The 24477-nt window shown below is 35.7% G+C and overlaps 1 protein-coding gene and 1 long non-coding RNA gene across 2 annotated transcripts; both read right to left on the reverse strand.

The window, feature by feature from the left end:
• Window positions 1–2640: 2640 nt before the first annotated feature.
• LOC120088163 (uncharacterized) lies at window positions 2641–3931 on the reverse strand. Its single transcript, XR_005484840.2, has 3 exons — window positions 3793–3931; window positions 3636–3708; window positions 2641–2869 (listed from the first exon to the last, which is right to left on the reverse strand). It is a non-coding gene; the product is annotated as an uncharacterized LOC120088163 (long non-coding RNA).
• Window positions 3932–4089: 158 nt separating this feature from the next.
• LOC150033228 (uncharacterized) lies at window positions 4090–14239 on the reverse strand. The gene is made up of 7 exons (XM_090306327.1): window positions 14220–14239; window positions 13914–14136; window positions 12227–12308; window positions 11865–12076; window positions 5858–6123; window positions 5670–5753; window positions 4090–4422 (listed from the first exon to the last, which is right to left on the reverse strand). The coding sequence occupies exons 1-7, from the start codon at window positions 14237–14239 to the stop codon at window positions 4218–4220; spliced, it is 1092 nt and encodes a 363-aa protein (XP_090162453.1). The 3' UTR covers window positions 4090–4217.
• Between the last annotated feature and the right edge of the window lie 10238 nt (window positions 14240–24477).

A 24477-nucleotide genomic window follows, 5' to 3' on the forward strand; every position in this document is an offset into this window, starting at 1 on the left:
GGTGAATCCCGAAGGAAACACAAAACTGGTGAATCCCGAAGGAAACACAAGCTGGTGAATCCCGAAGGAAACACAAACGGGTGAATCCCAAAGGAAACACAAAACTGGTGAATCGTGAAAGAAACACAAACTGGTGAATCCCGAAAGAAATAACTAAAACTAGTACCAAAAGAGGTGTAACAACCCCTTCCATAAATAACTTTGAAACTTAAGATGTTGAAAATCAGCAACACTTCTACACGTTAGAGCTGAGAACTGTGAAAACGGCCATGAAGTTAAGAAAGTATTATATACTAAAAACATATATCTGAGCCTACCATGTCACTGGGAAAACTTCATATGTGCAGTGAAGAAACTGGTCATACTATATAATGCATCATCTGAAGATATGTACCATAACAAATCTAGTCAATGGAAAACTGCTTTACTCTAGAAGCACCAACTATGATGTCTTTCCTAGGGTCTACATGTCTGAGAATAACTCTGTCTAATTAAGTCTCACATTCATGAGAAACTCATCGTGAGGCTCTATGCTGTCATGGGCTATAAAATTTGCTTGAGCCAATCCTCATATTATTCTTTAGCCTTAAAACAATCACATATCATTAGTTAGACCCTGTTGCAGATGAGTCTAAAATTCCCTCTGAAAAATAAGGTTTTGAAGTCCTTAGATGCTAAAGCGTCAGTCAATTGATAACACATTTCCATAACCTCGTAATAACCGTAATTGATCCTTGAAGTCATTTTTTTTTAACGATAAAACCTTCTTGATTCATAAGTCCTAGCTTGGATTACTCGTACTCCCTAAAACTAGTTAACTCATTGCCCATGCAAGAGAATACATACTATTTAGTAATGCTCCAAACCCACTTTTAGTAACTTCTTACTATCAACTCAACTTTATTGCCAAGTATATCCCTTATACTAATGCTTATATCGGAAGATCCAAGTTACTTACTTTTGTGCATATACCATTATTGTCTACCTCGAGTTGGATTATTTTCTTTTCTCAATCAACTTGATGGTCTTTCTAGTTCATGTTTCCAACTAACACACAAACTCAAAATCCCTTAACTCTTACTAATGCCCTCAATGATTTACCTCTTAACTAATGAAGCCTCAACATACCATGTCAATAGTTCTCGATCATCTACTGCTACTAGTAACTCCATTTTAGCTTATCCCTTCTCGACCTTCTATTTCGACAACAGATTCTTGTGTTAAAACAAAGTTCCATACCAAATCATCTATGTAAGTTATCTTTCCATCTAATACATATTGTCCCAAAGTCCCACATGATCATTAGATATTTTTCTTTTATACCAAAACAAATACCTTGTAACCCCTTTTATCAAGCCTTCAAACCATACTTAACTAGGAGTTTCGACACATTAAATTTCTTGCTCTTTCCAAAAGAGTAAACTTTCTTGAATACTTTTCTCTCATTCACACTTATCTTTGATAAAACCACTAAATTCAAGACACCTCCTTTTTTTTTCCACTTTCCATGTAGAACATAATCTCTTTACTAAATTATATTTTACTTAATTCCTCCATAAATCTTATCTCTCTCACTAAGAATTTCCATCATGTAGAATTCCTCTTTGCCAATTTGCATACGTTTAAACTCCAAAAGAATTTTGTTTCTTCAAATCTGTCTAACTTGGATCTCCTTAACACAATAAGGCTCTGGGTTTAGTCTAGGTATACTAAAATAATCCTTCAACCTAAACAAATAACACCTTGCTTTAACCCCTTTAAGTCCAAGGTCATGTCCAACTATTTTAACTTCCTTTAATGACATCTACCTAGATAGATATTCCAAAAGAATTCTTTATATCATTATACATACTTTACCTAGTTCATCAAGTTGTAGTATTACCCAAATGATTATGACTTATGAATCCTTTCTAAAATTCTTCTTGAAATGTTGGGTTTTTAATATCTCAGAATCTTTAATAACTCCATAGTCTCTTCTTTTTCTCATTCTTATCCATAAAACAACTTTTAACCTTATACTTAAGTGGCCTGTGAAGAAATTTATACTACTACCGATTGCACTATCCAACACAAAATATAACACTAGTCCTTGATCAATTCTTGTCTCGATAATTTTATTCTTTGGTATAAACATTTAAATATCTTCATTCCTAAATTGTCATAACTCTACATAGTTTCATCAATCTTAAGCATTGCTGAACTGAGGTATATATTTGTTCGTTTCTAACATAATTTCCATGAGATTAACTAACGCCAAGTGACCCCATAATTTACTTTATTTTATTTTTCTCCTTTTGTAGTGTCGTACCTGATAATCCTCTTATAATAACTTCTAACGAGTCACTGACCTAGCATTAAAACATAACTGATGCATTTAAGCTAAACAAATATTTTAATGCACAACTATCATAAAACTTGTAATTGATAAGACGTACCTGGCGATGACGAGGAATCCGTTCATGGGCCACAGGGACAATCTAGACTTACATAGTAAGTCAGTCTACAGAACCCAAAACATGGGCTCTGATACCAACTGTAACGACCCGACCCCCTTAGACTTAGGTAAGGCCATTTCTAAAATAAATGCATGCACAGAATTTAAAAATTACGCTCAGTTATTTGAAATAAATGCTAATTAAATAAGAGAAGTTCAAAAGATGTTTATTAAATGCAATTGTTAAAACAGTTAATAGGGTACCTAAAATTCTTAAAGGCTAATCAAAGGCATATAATAGAAATAATCCTTAGTAATAAATTGTAAACAGTAAAACCAAATAACATATTTCAAAATGCGGAAGCGAAAAGGTCTAGTCCCAGTGACACGATCACGAATTCCGCTACGCCATCGCTGATACATCTTTACCTTTTCCTGAAACATCAACATAAGAAAGAATGAGTATGAAATACTCAGTAAGTAGCCCCACCACTGGGGTCAGGCTAGACATCTATGTTCTCTAGATATTCGCATATGGCACATAAATACATGAAACAAACAAGAGACTAAGTCCTATCCTATTGTAGTTAAGTATGCCCACAAAACTAGTGAATCCCGAAGGAAACACAAAACTGGTGAATCCCGGAGGAAACACAAAACTGGTGAATCCCGGAGGAAACACAAAACTGGTGAATCCCGGAGGAAACACAAAACTGGTGAATCCCGAAGGAAACACAAAACTGGTGAATCCCGAAGGAAACACAAACTGGTGAATCCCGAAGGAAACACAAAACTGGTGAGCATCTAACTAATCAATGAGGATATTCACACAGTTTCAACATTCAAAGAATCAACACTATACAATTCTAAAACATACATGAAATCTTTGGTACCATGGCTCCATCACATACACATAATCCTCAACAACATAATATACAACATTCATGTAAACCTTACATTATAATTCTACAACATACAAGTATGCCTCAACACCAGCAGGTCAGACGTCGACATATGAAAACACATACCATCATATACTAACGATCAAATGCTTAGGTGTGTATTTAAACGATTTAGAACTCGTGCTAGAACATACTTTGATTAAGGTCATACTATCAATCAATATGCTAACAATTTACCATAACATACACTCACCATGCTAGCATACAACTAAAGCCTGACTTGTGTTAAGATTACTTACCTTAAATAAAGTCCAAAAGTTAAGTCAAGTGAACAAACTCCTTTCTAGCTTTCCACAACTTTTGAATGAGATCCTAGAACATGGACAAAAATCGATCTTAACCTTTAAGCCCAATTTTTAAACATTAAATCATTCCCAAATTACCAGCACAACTTACCCAAAAGCTTGTCGAAACTACGTCCAAATCCTCTTGACACCACACTTTTGACTTTAAAGTTTCTCCAAAACTCGATTTTAAAACCCAAACAAATATGTGTCAATAGATTGAAGCATAATACCATTAGCCAATAAATCCAATTAAAATAGCATAAACTTACCCCAAATCCACAAGTTCCGACGACCCTTATTGTTGGCAGCACAAACGACGAGAAACGATGGATCTGAAGCACCTTTGCGTGACTGACGGCAAGCGACCCAAAAGTGAGGCATAGTGGTGGCCGCCTGGGTGTGGGTCTTCGGATCTGGGCGTGAATGACAGCGAAACTCAAGACTTTGGGCGATGACCTACAACCCATGGAGACCAGTGTAGGCTGGCGAGTGGTACCATCGAGGTTCGACGGTCGGAGACGCGACTGAGGAGAATCATACGAAGATGGCACAGATGTGAGTGACTGGGTTTATGCAGAAGCGCAGCGCACGGTAGACATCCGATTTCCGATTTGGGCGACGACTGAAGGCTGGGCGGTGTGGCTGAGAGAGTTTCGACTCAGATCTGGCGACTGATGAGGCTGGGTGACTGAGGCGGCGACGGAGCAATGGAGGTCGGGGGAGGGGGTCTCGGTGGCTGCTAGAAGAAAGGGGGGAGAGAGAAAAGAAAAAGAGAAAGAAAAGAGAGAAAAAAAAAAGAAAGAAAAGGGAAGGATTAAATAAAATAATATATTTTATTTTATTTATTTTATTCTTCTCCTAATACCCATTATTTTCTTAAATTCCCTCATTTTCCAATTTGGAATTAATTCCTGTCATCAATTTCCAACATAAATTTCCAACTTCAATAATCAAATTACAGTAATTACTCTTAAATGTCCAAAATTCCAAAAAAAAAAAAAAAAAACCCTCCAACTAATGAAAATTATTGAAATTCCAAATAATAAAGTTGCTGAAATTACATTATTACTAAAAAAATGTGTGGGGTGTTACAGTGTACCTTTTCGTACACCCTAGATCCTTTCTATGAATGTAGGGATGCATACCTTTTTTGTACACATGGTTATGTATACACCTCTTTCGTATACACATGACCCACTGAGTGTGCACCTCTTACGTGTCTGTCATAATGTGATTGTTATTTTCTAATAGTAATTATAGATTTAAATACCCTCTAGGTATGTATCACTTTCATACACACCATCCTTAGTACATCTCTTTCATGTACTAGCGCCCTCGAACATGCATCACTTTCATGTAGTCAAATAATCTGGAAAGAAAAAAAGGTTGCATCTAACTTCATATTACAAATAACATTCACATAATCCTAAGCCCTCTAAAATCTCCTCATCAACGTCATGTTAATTAACCTCAACATATGTATTTAATCTAGTTTTAAATGGATCAACTCTAGCACATCACTTTCATGCACTAAATCATGTAAACAATCAAACGTTCGAAATTTCATAATACATCATATAACATACATACTTTCATAATAAATCACATAACTATATACATCGATAAATGTCTAACTCTCACCTATGCTAGTGCCACTTAACTCATAATTTAGAGTCATGCTCAATCGTCCTTTTAATATCTCTTAAAATTCTAAAATCATGCCCATACCTATAACATGAAAAATTATCACATGCTCATATATCTTTTCTAAAGAGTCCATTAAACCTCACAATCAACAAAATTATTCTTGTAGAGGTTATTCCAATATTAAGATTACTTATCTCGAGCCAGATTTAAATGTTAATCCAAGCGAATAGTCGACAAAAACAGAACTTTGATTTCATTTCCCTTAACACAAAACACGATATTAAATTTCAACCTTTGAAAACACACGAAATTTAATTCAATCATCACTAATCAACTTACTCAACGAATCCTGCTCTACAACTACCCTCAAGATTCAAATGTCCAAAATCTCTCCAGTCAGATCCTTCTTCCAATGGAAGACGGCTAAGAAACCAAAATAAACAAATAAAGGCAGATTAAATCTTGACCCCAAAACTCTCACCAAATCGATGGGCACTCTAAAACAACCAAGATATCAAACAACTTACCCAACAACAGATCCGGTAGTAAAGCCACTAACGGGGGTTGGGTAGTGTTTCAGATGAAGAAGGCCGACTAGCTCAGCCGACGACCGGCACGGACCGACAGCTAGAGGAGCGAACCAGCGACGGCAGGCGAAACGAGCCGTGAAGGGAAAATCTCGCGCGGTGCAACTAGGAAGGAAGGCTGGCTTGGCGAGCTTCGATCGGCGGCGAGCGACGATCGAGGCTGGACAGCAAGCGACGACTGAGGCTGGGTGAGGGGGTGGCTGGAGCTAAAGTCGGGGCTGAAAAACTCTCGATCTGGCGCGGCGTGAGGTGCGGGCTAGGGCACAACGACTGGTGGACGAAAGATGGCACGGTTGGGATCTGTGGCGGCGAGGGAGATGCGAGCAAAGGGGGGCGTTCGTGATGAAGGGAGGGGTGAGAGTTTGAAGAAAAGGATTTTTTAAAAAAAGAAGAAATAAGATAAAAGAAAATGAAAATAAAATAATATAAAATAAGTATTAGTTATTCTATTTTATTTTATTTTTATCCTTTAAAACACAAAATTACACACACACACATATATAAAATACTCTCCTTCTCCCTTTACACCCCAAATTTCAGAATTGACCTGATTCTCCCAATAAAATCTTTATTTTCTCATGGACTAAAATTAAATCCAACTTTGACCAAAATGTCCTCAATCACTACAAAGACAAAAAATTTGCCTTTACAAACGCGCAGGATGTTATACTATTAGTGATAACTTCTAGAATTCCACTTATACTTTAGTAAGAGATTCAACTTTATTAATTAAATTCACTAAATTGACTATCAATGATAGACTTCTATAAGTGGATATTAACTGTAAAAAATAAACATCAAAGATTACATTGATTCTAATTTTCAGACTGACATAGATTCTAGGAAATCTACTTCAGGATCAGTTTTCACTCTTAACGAAGGAGCTATAGTATGGAGAAGCATTAAACAAATTTGTATAGCTGATTCCACGATGGAAGCAGAATATGTAGCTGCATGCGAAACAGTTAAGGAAGCAGTGTGGCTGCGCAAGTTCCTCACAGATTTGGAAGTGGTTCTAAATATGCACCTGCCCATCACTTTGTATTATGAGAATAGTGGTGCAATTGCCAACTCAGAGGAACCAAGGAGTCACAAACGTGGAAAACACATCGAAAGAAAATATCATCTCATCATGGAGATAGTACATCAAGGAGATGTGATAGTCACAAAGATAGCCTTAGAAGATAACCTTGTTGATCCTTTTATGAAGGCCCTCTCATCTAAAGTGTTTGAGGGCTACCTGGTCGGACTAGGTCTACGAGTAACATAATTTAGGGCAAGTGGGAGAATGTTTATGGTATTTTAGATGCCCTAGTTTATTGTATTTTCCCTATGTATTTCTAAACATTGTAAACATTGTATATATATATTTTTGCTCACTAGAGTATTAGTCCAAGTAAGAGATTGTTGGGAATGTCCTAAATTCGCAGTTTGTAAATAGTGTTAACATATTCTATTTAACAATAAAAGTATCTTTGAGTATTTTATCAATAAAATTGTTGATATTGCATTCTTTTATGAAAATCCAATAAATAAATACATGACTATAGTATGAATACTTTAACTTTATGTGGTGACATAATAGGATCAAGTTAAAGCATATAGCCAAATTGGTCTATAAGTATATGGATGAAATTAGGTATCTCATCCTAGTGACACTATTGGATGTGACCCATTTTGTATGGTGATACAAATGGTATGATCCACAAATCATTCATGTAAAGACATATGAGTAGGGGCATCCTATGCAATGAGTTTGCATAATACAGGACCTCGAAATAGTCACTTTTCTTTATAAGGACCGTTTACTGTTAAAACTGACTATTTTAAACTAAAATGACCTAGGGTAACTCGATCTTAATCCTGAGCTAACTATGAAATCCTGTTTACTCAAGATTATCCTTTGATCTGCATAAGTGAGAGTAGTCTAACAACATTGCTCAATAAGCATCCCATTTTGGGGATAAGACTGGACAGATAGCTGGGGACATAACGATGCAAGATGGAATTCACTCCTACCCAACTTAGGGTTAGTAGATAGGTTGTTCTCTTAAGTGCTGATGTCTAGTCTTGAACAATGGGGCCCTGTCCTCTCTTAGTAGAGAGGGTCATGATTTATAAGTTGTACTATAAATCAATTATTCAATAGAGGATCAGTAGGAGCTTAAGGATCAAGTGTTGGGGATGATGCCCTAAACTCTCGTTAGGTCATGTAGTTTGTAAACACTGTATAGAACAAATGCTTGTGATGTAATAATATATGATATTTTCTTCACTATTGTCTATGAAACATGAGATGTTTTATTTGCCTTACCATAAACCAATAAACTAAGATCTCTGGTTGTCGTTGTAACTTAAACATGTATGTGGAGACATACAGGTGTGTATGTGGAGACATACAGGTGGATCATGCCTTAAGTGATAACCAAAATGGTCTGTAGTATACAGATATAGGAGGGAAACCTTATCCTGGTGACATTACGGATGCGGCTCTATTTGTAGAAGAGTTATAAGTGTTGTGACTTGCTACAGATGGTCTGATCCTGATCATTAATGTGGAGACATGCGAGCGGGGGCGTCCTATACAAAGGAGTTTGTATAAGACTGGACCACGAAGTGTTTTAGTCTCGTTATATAACGTCGTTCATGACAGAGACTTCACTAGGATGACCATAGGTAACATGACCTCAATCCTGAGTGAGTTAGGAACTTCTGCTTTTGAGGTCGGTCCTTTGATTTGCATGGGTATGAGTGGCCAGATTGCCGACTCAAACCTACCACTTTGGGGATTTGTCTAATTTGGGAGCTGGGAACTCAACTACACAAGATGGAATTCACTCCTTGCCCGAAGCAGGGGTAAGTAGATAGATTGTCCCCTCATGGTCCAAGAGGTATCCACACATAGTAGGACCATGTTGTATATTTCATTAGAGGAATCAGTGGTACTTAAGGAGTTAGATATATCTGTAGAGGAAAAACGGTAAATTGGCTCTGCTGTACTTACGAGCATCTGTGAAAGGTTATCGTACTGTTGATTGGTTATATCCGATGGACAGAAATATATCTGTGGTGAGAAGAGTGTAGCTGTCGGTCTTTAGTGGAGTGCCTGACAGTTAACGGATGGTGGATCTTGTGACTAAAGAGTTTAGTCAGCTATTCACATACCGTTGGAGCTTCAAGCCACAGGTCTATAAGGGACCTTTGGTAGCTCAATGGATTCAAGTTGAGAATCAGTTTTTTGGGTCAGTTTGAAATGTTCAAATTGACAAGAGGGAATTTGATTATATATGATATGATTAAACTGGTTGATTATATATGATATAGTTAACATGATGTATGAGATACATTAATTGGAAGAAAAGGATAAAACTATGATTTATATCTAGTGGAGGAGGAAATGACTATGGTTTAAATGTTACATATGATGTGATATTAAAACTATAAGTTATAAATATAATATGATTATATTTATTTATAATTAAACAATTATGAGATAATTGTTCGTGGTTTTCTCCATAACCGTACGTGAAAGTGGGAGGTTGCATTCAGTTTTCATAACTGAAGGATAAAATGAAAATAGTTTTCATTTTGCAAAGAGATCGGTTAATCGCTACACAAAGTTATACACTGCCCATCATATAGTTAACAAGAGTCTACACAATAGCTCAAGTTTTCCTAAACAATCGTGTACACGTGCAGTCAACCTAAACGATCGTGTAGCTTTTATTAAGTGATCGCGCGCGAGAGCGATATTACCTAAACGATCTTCTAAACCATCAGACCCGATTTACTAAACGATCGTGCACATGTTTCTAAACGATCAAGCATCCGTCTATACGATAGACTCCAAATCTCTCCCACTTGCTTGGTCTTGAATACAATTATAGTTTCCTCATCCCCTCTACCAAATCCAACAGAGTCCACACCTCCTGGATTCTCACTCCGAGAATAGCAAGGTCACTAAGTGGTGGTGTGCTCCTTGTTGCTTGTTCGTGTAGAAGATTGTTCGATGGTGAGTGACAATGAGATTTGGTGGACGATTGGCTTGGCATTGTAGCGATAGCGAGAGTTGTTAGTCTTGATGAGAGAGAGATATATAAAGAAGAAAAGTTATTCAAAGGTGAGTCTCTTGTTCCTTTGTTATTTATTATTAAAAGCATGACGTAATTTGTTAGTAGATGCATAATTTGTTATATGTTTGTGATGCGGTATTTCTGTCACAATTAATTTGGAACGATCTTGCTTCCGCTCATAGGTACTCTTAGATAAGAGTTCCTTCATCAAGATGTATTTACAGGGGTAAAACGATAATTTGACCCAGTTGTAAATATGAACGACCTGTAAAGGATTGACTTACTGACTATGGTTAAAATGGACAGAAATACATCTACAGTGAGAAGAGTACAACTATCAAGCTATAGTGGTATGTCTTGATAGTTAACGAATAGTAATTAATTCGGTTTTAAAAATTTAACCAATTAATTGAAAATCGTTGGAGCTCATGATTTGTAAGTCCATAAGGTCCCTTTCTAGCTCATAAATCGGATTAGTAAATTGAGTATTTTAGATGAGATTTGAAATTGGGGTTAAGAATTTGAAATGTTCAAATTCAATTAGGGTTTCCATTAATTATATTCGATACAATTGAAATGTTTAATTTTATCGAAATTAAGCAAAGTTGGAGAATTAATTAATGTTTAAATTACGATTTAAATATTAATTACATGAAATTGAATTCATTGTAGTGGAATTGGTCTTTTATTAATTTAATATTAAGATATTAAATTAACAAGTTAATTAAAAGGTTTAATTAATTAGTATTTATTAGTTTTATCTAAAATTGATTAATTGAATTAACTTTATAAAACTAATAAAAATAAGTTAGTTTATTTGTTAAATTAAGTTTATTTTGGAAATCATTTTTTTTGTTAATTTAAATAAAGAAAGTTGAAAGTGGATTTTTCCAAAATGTTGGAAAAACACACTTTAGGTGGCAAACACCTTATTCACCAAAATCCACTCAATGTTTCATTAATTTCATGAAGTAGGTACTGGCCTTCATGCAAACATTCTGAATGCATGGTAAAGACTCTATAAATTGAAGTTTTAGGCTGAAGAAATAGGGATGCATGCTGAGATACTTTCCAATATTCTGCATAAATTGAAACTCATATAAACCTTCCTCAAATCCATCTAAATTCAGCTTAATTTAGTATTTCCACCATACAATCCTTGCTAGAGTTTAGTTGAGAAGATCTTTATGGTGGTCTAATTGAAGTTTGAAGCACCAATTCGTGATATTCTACTGAAATCGAGGAGGATTCATCAAAGGTAATGTATTACTCAAACCCTCTTATGAAATAGTTTTGAAAAACATATTTTAAACTCAAATTAAGTGTAATTAGAATGCTTATTGATTTTGATTTCTTCTGTTGCATGTTAGTAAACTCTATCACGACCATGTATGAGTCAAGTACTATAGAGCACCAATGATACTGCCATACTTGGAAGGATCAGCCAATGGAACCCAATTAGACATGGACAAATGAATGTTCATGAAGCAAGGAGTAGCTGGTTTGAGGTCAGATAGATCCAACTTATGTAAGAGATCATCAACATATTTGAACTGAGTAGGTATAAACCCAGAAGGTAGATAATGAAGTTGAATTCCAAGAAAATAATTCAGGGCTTCTCAATCCTTCAATGCAAACTGAGTATCTAGAGTTTGAATAAGTCGATTGATAAGCTGACAGTTGTTACTAGTAATAATAACATTGTCCACATAAACTAATAACAGTATTATAGAATTCCCAAAGTGAAAGATAAACAAGGATGTATCTAACCTCGAATTCTTGAATCCTTAATGAAGCAAGGTTGGGCATAGTGTATTATTCCACACCTACAGAGCCTGTTTGAGACCATAAATAGCCTTATTCAATTTGCAAACATAATCAGGATGCTGAGGATCAATATATCTTGGCAGTTGAACTATATACACATCTTTCTCGAGGGAGCCATTGAGGAAGGAATTATTAAAATCTAATTGGCGAAGACCCCATCCCTTGGCAACAACAATACTGAGAATAACTTTGTTAGTCGATGCCTTTACCACTGGGCTGAAAGTCTCAAAGAAATCTATCCCTGGATGCTGATGAAACCCTTTCACAACCAATCACGGCTTGTATTTTTTAATCAAACCATTAGGGTTCTTCTTCAACCGAAAAATCCATTTAATTCCAAGCACATTGAGAGAGGGAAAGAGAGGAACTAAGTGCTAAGTTTTATTTTTTAGAAGGGCAACATACTCACAATCCATAGCCTCTTTCCAGTGAGGAGTGGATAGAGCATCCTTGTGATGTGGTCGATATCTTATGGTGTCATTCCCAAAAAACTGCCAATCAAATGTTATTTATAATTCTCTGAACAAACAACTTATACTAACTAGTAGTACAAGTGGAAAGTCCAAGGTCAATCCACAGAGAGCCGATTTAGATTTATTAACCTCAAAACTTATAGGATGTAACCAGAGGGGTTGTGAAGATGATTAAGGTAAATTGCATGGAAATTAAAATGGTGCGGAGTAAATTAAATGCATAGAATGAATTGAGTGAATTTTTGAGTGAAAGTTTCAATCAAAACAAAACACTTAGCTTGGGTCGACTAGTATATCCCATTCCCTTTAATTTCTATTATGGACTTAATCATATGATTAGTGTGAGATTTTTCAATTAGAACTTAGCCTACTCGCTTAGAATCTGAACTGATAGTCCTTAAGATCAAGTTAATTTATAAAATGAGCGAGAATCCTCCACTAATCAATAAAATAACAAGCATTAAGTTTAAGGGCAATGTTAAGCCGAATAATTGATTTCTATCATCTAACCAACTATACGAGTGAGATTTATCTAGATTAGAAAGTAATGCTTATCAAATGGAATCCAAATTTAACTTCACAAACTAACTTAATCCTTACTTCTAGGTGATTAACTACCTAACGATTACAAATTAGGGCTAATTAAAGCAATCAATCATACTAACATAGCCAATTTGTTAAATTATCCCATGCAAGATAGATTGAAGAATAAATTCAAGATGAAATCTCTAAAATTCAGTATAATCTCAGTAATATTATAGCCCAAGTCTTAAGAATAAAAAAGGAATGGAAAGAAACTACAAAACCCAAGCTAAGGACATACCTCTTAGCCCCAAATCATCCTCTAAAATCAATAATCTAGCTCTAAGATGATAAAATTGTAAGAGATTACAGTATTCGGTTGAGAGGAGAGGAAAAACAAGCCCAAAAATGGCAAAATGGCTTGATAACCTACGTTTTGGACAAGCCAACACGTGCACTTTCTTCTGTTTTTCGTAGCGTTGCAATGCTACATGTAGTGTTGCAACACTGCCTTATTTCCATGAGAAATATGAAGCTTCTAACCCTGAGCATTGCGCGACCCTTCTTTTGTGTGTTGCAATGCTTCAATTAAGGGCAAACTTGTGATTCTTCGGCCTTCTTTCCCTTTTTATATAATTTAACTTCCAGCTTGACCATCTTATCATATTTTCGCACTGAACGCTTCATTCAACCTCTTGTACACTCGAGATGTAACACCCCGTATATTTTTTTAGTAATAATGTAATTTCAGTAATTTTTATTATTTAGAATTTCAGTAATTGTTATTAGTTGGAGGGCATTTTTGGGATTTTGGACTTCAAGTGTAAGTGCGGGAATTTAATTGTTGGCGTGAAATTATTCAATTTAGAAATTTATGGCAGGAATTAATTTTTTTTTAGAAGGAAAGGAATTTAACAATTTAAAGTGGAATAAGGAAAAGAATAAAATATAATTATATCTATTTCCTTTTTAGTTTATTATTATTATTATTATTATTATTATAAAACTCCCCAAATTCCTTTCTCCATCACGCGCGCGACCAAGTCTTCCCCCTCCGTTTTTTTATTTCTTTCGCCAGCCGTTGTTCTCCTCGCCGCCGACCTTGACCAGCAGTTTCGATCTCCCTGCCGCTCGTCGCTGACCTTGACTGCCAGCCCAGATCTGAGCCGCGAATAGCCCAGATTCGACTTCGGCCTCTTCGTGCCTCAACCGTTCGTGTCGCCCAGATCTGATTCTGGTCTCCCACGCCAAAGCTACCCGCGTTTGAGCCTCTTTGTCCGAACCGACCAACGTTGCTCTAGACGCGTCTGCACCGGAGCCGCCGCTGACCAGCGCAGCTCCAAACGCATTTGCACCGAGCCGTCACCGCCAGCGCCACTCTTTTTTTTCAATCGATCGGATCTGCACCAGACTCCTCCTGTCGCCATTGTCGTTGCTTGTGCCATCATCAGATTTATCAACTTGGGTAAGATTTCTACTGTTTGGGGTTGTTTTCAATGGATTCTTGACTGCTTATTTACTGTTGGCACCAATCTATTGAGACCTTTATGTGTCAACTTTGGATTCATGTTCTTGAAGGTATTAAGGAGCTGTTTAGTGAAGTTGAATTGTTTTAACAGATTTGATGCGCCTCATATCACACCTTGGGTTAGTTTACTTGGATTTTTTGGCAGTACTTGGAGTATGTATGATTAGGCCTTGGTTTTAAAACTTGGTTGCGTTCTTATGTCAGGGTCTTACTTGGAGTTGTTGGTTTCGTTGGCTGTCTGAGATTGTCTGTGGATTTTCGATTTAGGTAAAATTAAATTGAAGATCTTTAAATAATTTGGTTAATTGGATTTAGACCCCAAAGATGAGTTTAGAACTTTGGATTTGTTATTTTTGGACCAGTGGTGTTAAATTAATATTTGTAATGTATGTTATAGGGTGAATTCAAAGCCTTCCAAGAGTTGTAAGAGAGTTAATTACTTGGATTAAATTGTGACCAAATTTAAGGTAAGTAATCTTACTACTGGAATTGCCCACGAGCCAGGCATTAGATGTATGCTAGCATGATAAATGAATGTTATGGCAGAATGACAGCATGATAGACTGATAGTATAATATGACCAAAGTATGTTCTGGTACGAGATCTGAAATATTTATTTGTGCACATAGACACTTGAATGCTAGTATGAGATGGTATGTGATTCCATATAGTTGTATTTGATCTGATGATGTTGAGGTATATGTGTATGTTGTAGAGCCATGATGTTGAGGTATATATGTATGTCATAGATTCGTATAGTGATAATTATGATGTTGAGACTGTGCAAGTGTCCTTACTGATTAGCTAGATGCCCATTAGATTTTGTGTTTCCTTCGGGATTCACCAGTTTGTATTTCCTTCGGGATTCACCAGTTTGTGTTTCCTTCGGGATTTACCAGTTTGTGTCTCCTTCGAGATTCGCCAATTTGTGTCTCCTTCGGGATTCACCACAGGTAGTGGGCATACTTAACTACAATAGAATAGAACTCAGTCTCCTTTTTGTTTCATGTGTATATGTGTCCCATGAGAACTAGAGCAGTTTATATGTTTCACCAGAGGTGGGTATCTAGAGAACATAGATGCCTAGCCTGACCCCAGTAGTGGGGTTACTTACTGAGTATTTTATATTCATTCTTTCTCTTGTTGTTGTTTCAGGTAAGGGTAGAGATGCACCGGCGATGGACAAGCGAAATTCGTGATCGAGCCACTGAGACTAGTTTTTATACTTCTGCTCATGAGATTTAGAGTTCTTTTCATGTTTCTCTTAACTTTTAGTTTTGATGTTTAAAACTTACTTTTAAGAATTATTTTTCAGACTTATTTATTATCCTTTATGATTTATGGGCTACTATTGTTTTAATATTTGAATTTAATGAAAGTTTTTTGAACTTACCTGATTTAATTAGCATTTATTTCGCCATAACAGAGTGTCGTTTTGAGTTCCATGCATGCATGTATTTAGTAACGGCCTAACTTAAGTCCTAAGGGGTTGGGTCGTTACACGAGACCTATAAACATGAATTAAACTCATCAAATAGCCTAACAATCCCAAATTAAGGAGAGGAAGATATAACATTTTTTGTGCTATCAAAACCCCCCAACGTAGCTCTTAATTGTCCTCGAGCAAGGTAGAACAAACAATCATATAAAAAGGATCAGTTCACCAAGCTATAGTGTTCCCTACTCAAGCTTCAACAGTTAACTAGAATCATACATACAATCGATTAGGCAATCAAAAAGCATTCAACCATTTTAAGACAAACTTGGAAATTCGTTTCAAGTTTTGTCATGCATGCATAAACACAAAGCTATCTATTTTGAACATGAGCAGACCCGAAATAACCTTATGAACCCTCAGTTTGTTTTCCTCTACTCTGGCTCAAAAGGTCTGGAATTAGGTTTCCTACACTCAAAGTGGCAATGCCATTAAATTGGAGTGGTCAAAATCGATCTACACATCACCCTTATTACATATTTTCTTTTCTCTTCCTTTTTTTCCCCATTTTGCTCAACATTTTTTTAATGGAAGGGAAATCTCTACGTTCCCTTCACAATTCTTCCCCAAAAACACGAATTTCTTGCTATTATCCTTGGATTTCATCAAATCTTCAAGATTTCTTTCACCTTTCATCCTTAAATTCTTGGGTCTCATACCTAAACCAAATTCTAGAGCTTTTGTTTCGTGCAATCTTTGGTGATTTCTTCAACTTGAGGTAAAATTTTGAGCCTTCCATTATGTATTTCTTCTATAGATTCATGAATGGGTTGAAAATCTCTTAGTTGTGTGGATTTTGTGCTTAATTTGAAACGTGTTGAAGTTTTGCTTGATGGTAATTTTGTTCAAATTAGAATAAAATGTTGAGATTTTTTTGTATGCAGGTGGATTTGGTGTGATTTTATATATATTTTGAGTTGGGTTAGGTTGATTTTGTGGAGTTTGTTGTTTTTCCCTAGTTAAACCCAATTTTTGTGAGCTTTTCTTATAGATAGTCACCAACGTTACCAAAGATAGAGTATTGCACGTCACCGACATTACTAAAGATAGGGCCAAACTCTTATATTGTCCAGTTTAGGAGATGTCCGTCAACACGAGACAGGTTATTAGAGCCTTGATCTATTGTTGTGGACGTTGTTCCACCATGAGTAGCCTTGGGCACCCGAGCTTCATTACCGAGCTCTACTGAAGGTCCTGGGTGGAGATCCTCAATGGTGAGGAGAGGATGAGACGTCAAACACCCATTTGTAGATCGTTAGTTGCTTCATTCTGCGGGTGTGGAGAGGAGGAGCAAGACGAGGACGATCAAGAGGACGAGGACATTCCTGCAGTAGAGGAGCTTCCCCGTGCTGATCCTTAGGGTACGAAGTGTTAATGGTGGAGGAGTCGTTTGGAGAGAAAGCTTTGAGGATGTCTACTAAAGCCCTTAGGGTAGCCACTGAGTCCTTGAGGGTGAGTCAACTATTTGTTGTGCTAGGCGCATGGAAAAGACGGTGAACTACATCTATGAGCAGAACCATCTTTACTATGCTAACATAGGTTTTCAAAGTGATCTTCAGAGCGAACCAGTCTCACTAGACTCCAATTAAGGCTAGTTTTCCCCCCTTTTTTATGTCCTTAGTAGTATTTTCTTTTCCTTCCTTTATTTTGTGTTATTTTTGTAGTTTATAGTTTTTCTTTCCTTTAGTTTTTGCTAACTTCTTTTTTGTTTTGTAGGTTTCTTTTTCTTTCTTTTGTAGGTCTCTTCGAAGCTTCAACAGAAAAGCCAAAGCAAAGATAAGAAGCCCAACCACCACCATTCCGTGTGCGACATGTTTTTAGGGGAGGTTTTCTATTCTCTTGTTATTCTTATTTTTGAGCTATACTTGAGATACATTGGGGACAATGTATCATTTCAAAGTTGGGGGTGGGGTACCTATTGGGTAGCTTTTATTTTACCTTGGGGTCCTTGAGTGTTGTGCTCGGATTATGCTTTGTATGCTTTGATTGCCTTGTTTGCTCTGTTGCTCTATTGTTATGATGAGTAGTTTATGCTGCACTCTTTCTGTGATAGAATTTGCATGAAAGAACTTTAGGAAAGCATGATCATGATTTTTAGCCCATTTTTTTTAAAAAAAATTCTTTTCTTTCATGCATCTTTAAGTCCATTGTTTTGCAAAATTAAAGTCTTGCATGCTTAGAATTGAGTTATTTGGTTTGTATTTCTGTTGTCACTCTGAAAGGTCCACCTCTGACTTAGGAGTAACCACACTATTTGTAGAGCAAAACTAGACAAAGAGGATAAAATAGGGCCTATGTGAAAAAAAAAAGAGAAAGAAAAGAAAATCAATTAATTGTTTGAAAAAAATGTGAATAAAAAATGAGGCAATAGTTAGCTTGCTGTTCGAGCTAAAAATGATGTTGTTAATTCAACTTTGTTGGGTTCTATGTCCTAAAAACTCGTAGTTTCTAAAATAATAAATATTTTCAACAAGGTTCTTCAACAAGATTGCTGCAGTTGAAAATAATAAATATGTTGTTAATTCAACTTTGTTGGGTTCAATAGTTAGCTTACTGTTGAAGAAAGGGTTCTTCAACAAGGTTGCTGCAGTGGGCTTTTCTCCTTCTACCCTTGATTCAAGCTTGTTTTGAGTCCCACAACTTAATCTAGAGCACCAAAAGAATAGTGAGAAAGATCTTGAGGTGGTCTACAATAAGATTTGGAGAAGATAGCAGCTGGTGAAGGAGCTTTGAAGAAGTTCTACAAAAGGTATATCTTGAAACTCATTTTTCTACAAAAGCATGCTTTATATTTTGCCAAAATTAGTGAATTTGAATGCTTAGATGATCCTTGTGCTTCCACTGCTATTGATACATTCTTACAAACTTAACCCAAAACAAACAAAATTTGTAAAACACACACAACTACTAATACTAACATGTAGTAATAGTGGGAGCACGAGGTCAATCCACAGAGAGTCTTTATTAATTGGAAAAATTGAGTTTTGAAATCCAAATTGAAAGGGAGTTTTGTTGGTTTTAAGAAACAAAGTAAAAGTAAACAAGAATTGATATGAAATTTTGGTAATGAGATTAATGAGAGAGAGTATGAAAGAAATTATGTAAGAAATTCAATGTAAAAAGGATCTTGGGGATTTTATGTAGATTAACCTAATTCAATCATAGACTTAATTGATTTCAAGCAATTCCATTGTTCCATAGTTCATTAAGGCTAAACCCTAATGCCCTTATTAGCCAATTAACCCTAATTTAGTTCATAAATGCTTCCTAAAGACATTCCATATTTAATTCCCAAACTGCATGCATTTCTTGGGTTTTCTCAATTATGATATTCTTGAAATTAAAAAGATTAAAATCAAGCATGATTAATATGAATGTTCTAAACTAGTAAAATTTTTCAAGAAAATAGGAAAAGATGTCCAAATTTTCCATCAAAATCACTAGTTCTTACAACTTTGTTACAATTATGCTATAGAGTCATGTAATTTTGCATAAAGAAATCTAACAAATTTGAGGCGTCAACTCCATTTCTATAAGATTTTATTGAAATTAAGAGAAAGAATATTAAAAAATAACAAATTACAAGAGGAAATTTAAAGAAAAGTCTCAAGAATCGGCTAATCTAACACAATCCCCAAGTTAAAAAAACTTATCTACTCATAAAGTGGCAAAATTTTCAAGAAATTCATTGAGTCTTGCAAGAATTTGTACAAATATTGAAGAAAATTATGGAAATCTCTCTAAAAAATATAGAGAAAATCTCTTAAAATCGTAAAAACAAGTATCTCTCTCATAAAAATAGCTGAAAAATTGTTTTTATACAGCTGCCACAACATTGCAACATTGGTAGGAAGCATTACAACAGTCCCTTGCATAGGCATATGCATTTTTTTTTTTATCTTTCTGTAAAAATTTGTAGCATTACAACGCTTCCCCATACATTAGCATCCTGCCTTTACAATTTAATGACAGACAAACAATGATAGACAGCAGAAATCTGCTTTTAATGATGCACAAAAATGTCGGTTGGCAAAAAATCTGCACATCTTCATATTTTCTTCCTTCTTTTCTTCTCTTCCTTTGATCCATTGCTCGGTTTTGGCATCTTTGACTATATTTTTTTGTCCTTTTTGCTCCATTTTAATCCAATTTTTTTTTTGTAATTACTCTAAAATGCTCTCGAGACAATTTACCTGTAAAATTGATATATTAAGCAAATTAATAATATAAAATTGAGGGAGTTAACATGTGAAATATAGTTCCTTTTAAGACATATCACTTGCCTGCAAAAGAAAAATAGTTTGTGTTATGTGTGTGCATGGATAGAGGTGAAATGAGCTACCTCTACCGTGTCTAGTTAGGGCCCCGCGAGAAAAGAGTGGATAGGTTCTTAGTGGTTGGGTATGAAAGCTAGCCATCTAGGTAAAATAAACGCACTTTATGTTTTGAGTGTGTGTGTTTAGGCACCTTTGTCTTAGTATTGCTCTCTTTTTTGCATGTTTGGCATGTCCAAGGTTGATAACAGAGCCAAAGTACAAGAAAAATGGGATGAGGACCTTATAAAACTTCTCCAGGCTATGCAAGCTTAATTAGCAAGACTCTAGGCTCACTCATGCATGAGTAGATTAAGAATCATTCTTAAAATTGTGCTTCATTGATTGATTGTAATTGAATTTTGTTCTTGATTGCAAACTTTATTCTAACTAACTGTTGAGACTGGATTAACAATTTTGTAACTGGAGTTAGATGTGTTTTTATGTTTTTTTGATTGTGTACTTTTACCTTGCTCGGGACGAGCAAAAATTAAATTGGAGTATTTGATAGCTCTTAAAAAGAGCTATTATTACTAGCTTAATTTGGGCTCGTTGTTGGATTTTATGTGTTTATTGTCTTATTTTATAGGTACTGAACAATAATGAGGTATAATTGGCCATTTGGAGTTAAACAGGGTTAATTTGAATTAAATTGGAGTCAACTTGAGCAATCGGGCTTCAAATGAGCAAAAATGACCAAAATTCTCTTAGACAGCGTCACAACGCTTATCATATACAAAGCCACAATGCTTGCCTGACACTTGAAGATAGAACGTTGATGTATAGGGCAGCATTGTAATGTTGCCAACAACATTGCAACGCTCCGAATACTTTGACGCTAATCAGCCCTGTGTGTGTCTTCCATCTTTAGCCCAAATGCAAGGTAGTGTTGCAACGCTGCCAACAATTTGCAACGTTGCCAACAATGTTGCAACATTGCGATTAATCCTTTAAATTCTTCTATTCTATTTTAGGTCAAAATATGCAAAAAATTCTTGGAGTCTGAAGGGATATGAACTTGGAGGCTATGGAGGCCGAGGAGAGGCTTGACTATCTTCTTTTCCTTTGATGTTTTTGGTATCATTAGGTTAAATTTTAGTTTTATTTTGAATTGTAAACATGTATTGGCTTGAACTCTTGAATTTGTCTATGAATTTATGAGTTAATCTTCATATAGATTCTTGGATCAAGGATTCGATGTCAATTTCATGAGTTTTTCGTTTTTAATTGATTCTTGCAATTCAAAATTGTGCTATCTTTGAATCTATTTAAATTCCCAAGCATGATTGATGTTGACTTTCATGCTTTATCGTGCATGCTAATCGATTCTTAGTTCGTCACAATTTTCATGAATATCTTGTTTAAGTATATTTTTGCATATTAATGTATTGCTAAGGTCATAAGTAGCGATAGTAAATTAGGCATTTGATGGCTATTCCTAGAACGTCTAATTGCTAGGTTCAAAATAAAATTGGTTAATTGAATATGGATTTCCTGACAATTAATCAACATAATTGAATCTTAAATCGTAATGCATGTGTTTTTAGTTCTATATGGCCGCTATCGAACCCAATAGAATTTAGAAGCATGTAGATTAGTTAGGGTTTGTGTAAAACCCGAACCCTACTTTCCCTTTTTAAATATGTTGATTGTTGAGTTTAGTAAAGTAAGAGGGTTTAATATTTAAGTTAGTTTGGAATTTTTGGAAATGGGTAAAGGATAGGATTTGAAGAAGGAAAATGTTTAAGTATGAGAAATTTGGCTCTCATTATTAAGTTAGCCTTGCAAAAAGAGATTTTGGCTAAGTGTTGGTCATGAAAAATGGTGGCTGAGCATTGAGTAAGCATAAGGTAGGCATCGAGTAAATGCCATTGAGCATTGAGTATGTGCAATCGAGAAAGGATCATGCATCGAATATGTACGATCGAGGAAGGATTATGCATTGAGTATGTGTGATAGAGGAAGGATCGTGCATCGAGTATCCCATCGAGCATCGAGTTTTTCTATCGAGTATTCTTCAGAATACCATTGAATTTTTCATTGACTAATTACCAAAATACCATCGAGTATTTCATCGAGTATCGAGTGTTGCGTGAAGTGTTCAACTTTAAACCTAATTATTCTAGACAATTGGCTTAATCTTGGCCCTTAATCTCCACTAGTGGGCGAGGTGGCTTAAGGAGATTTAATGCAGAAGGTTGGGTGGTAGTATAAAAAAAAAGAAAAAGGGAACTTCAAAAGACCGATTTGGATGACTCCTCCAGGTAAATCAAGTGATCTTGGTATAAATGGAAAGCTCTGTGAGTCTAGTTTCTGAAGCCGAGCCACTGGAAGGAAGTCTTGCCGGAAGAAGGTTGGAGAAGGAAGGAAGTAGTGAGGGGTTTTGTTTTCAGGCGATTCCGGGCCATCGATGGAGATTTTAAGATCTAGGCCGAACCATATGGAATTTCAAAATGAAAATTTAAGGTAATATTGTTATCACCATTTAAGTAAGTTTGTAGAAGGAACTTTTGCTAGATAAGGTATGGGGTTTGAGTTACATATTTTGGAAGTTAAACCTAGAAATTGTTGATCAAGCAGGCTGCTTCGTGGATTCGGTCCATTGAAGAAGATTGAAAGCCTCAGATCAAATCACAAGGAGTTTTATGCTGAAATTTTGAGGTAACGTTGTTAACTTAATTTTGAGCATGTTTGAAAAGAAATTTTCTTAAAATGAGTTCTGGATTTCGAGTTATTGATAGTAGAAAATGAATCTAGAATTTGTTGGATGAACATGCAATTACTTGCTAAACGTGAGTTTGACACTCCAAAAGTCCTACTAAGTATTGGGTGTGGGCATTAGAAAGAAGGCGACCATCTAAAGTTTAAGCTCTTTTAAATTTGAGTAAGTACCCGATGCTCTAAGGTAAGTTACGAAAATTTAAAGGCGAAAGGAATAATTGTGAACTTGGTTTAAAAAGAGTAGTTTCAAAAGGGAAACCAAGGTAGTAGCTAAACTATTATTCTTGTGTGTAGGAGCAACGCCCATTGGAGTAGCCTACCAAGCCTAAGAAAACAATCCTAAAGACTCTTGAGTGACTAAATGTCTCCAAAACTTTATGTATAAAAGGTCATGCATTCCAAATGAATTTCCTGCTAAGGTTTATGTGTTTTCCAAGCAACTTAATTTTATACATATGATATTTAAGATTTCATAGCATTTCTTAAGTATGATGTTCCAAGCTATTTAATTAAGTTTTATTAGTTCTAGCACATGTCAAGGCTGAATGTTAAAGTATTTTAAAAGCTAAATGTTTATACTTCATGAAGCATGCATGTTGAAATATGACAATGCTTTTATGGTGAAAGCTAGGTAAATGCTATGCCTAAAGCTTTATTTATGTATGTTTTCTATGAATGGTACGATTCTAGTAAGTCGGATGCCAAAGGTATATAAGGTATCTGAGGAAGTACCTAAGGTATTGATGGTACTTAGTATACTCTACATGCATGTAGGTAGTTCAATATGAGAGGCCAAAGTATAGGTCTCCTGGCCACAATTCATTATAATGGGACCAAAGTATGGGTCTCATGGTCATGAATGGACGTTGGGAGCTTGAGCTTCAAACGCTCGTTCTCAATTAAGGTTTATTAATATATACGAAAGATGATGTTATGTTTAATGTATGTTTCTACGAAAGTTGCTTAAGACTAATTTCAGCATGTTTACGTGTTTAATATGTGTATGAAAGGCATGGGACAAACTGTTTTTCTATATGTCACTCACTGGGCAACCAACTCACCGTTTTCCAATGTTTTTCTTTTTCCCAGGTAGCGGTCAGTTTCCCTGAGGTTGAACCTGCTGCTGCTTGCCACTCAAGACTCGGCTAGGAAGGAAGAAACTTAGGTTAAAGCTTGTAATAATGTACACATGTTGTGAGAGGAGTCAGGGACTAGTAAATATGTTTTGGGACCCATTATCTGTTCTTGTGTTGTTTTTGGTTGGATGTATGTTTTGTTGTCATTTATGAGTTTGTAACTAAGTTGCTTTTGCTGGTTCAAGTTATAGATTATTGTGCCACTAAGTCGTAATTGCATAACAAGGTTTTAAGATTGTTATCTAAGTAAGTTAGGTAGTAAGTGCTGGCGAGTAGGTCGGTAACTGCTGTTGTCACATCCCTTTACGAGTTAAAAGGGTAACCTGGGAGGGGGTGTGACAGTTTGGCCTTTTTGATCTTAATTAATAATTAGAATGCTTGATTGATTTTGATTTAATTAGTTGTTGGCCTTTGTTGAAGCTGGCTAGTTCACATCAATTTGGTAGATATACATGCATAATTCAAACGCATA

This window comes from Benincasa hispida, chromosome 10 (genome assembly GCF_027475165.1).
Source record: "Benincasa hispida cultivar pf3 chromosome 10, pf3_genome.v1.1, whole genome shotgun sequence".
Taxonomy (NCBI): domain Eukaryota; kingdom Viridiplantae; phylum Streptophyta; class Magnoliopsida; order Cucurbitales; family Cucurbitaceae; genus Benincasa; species Benincasa hispida.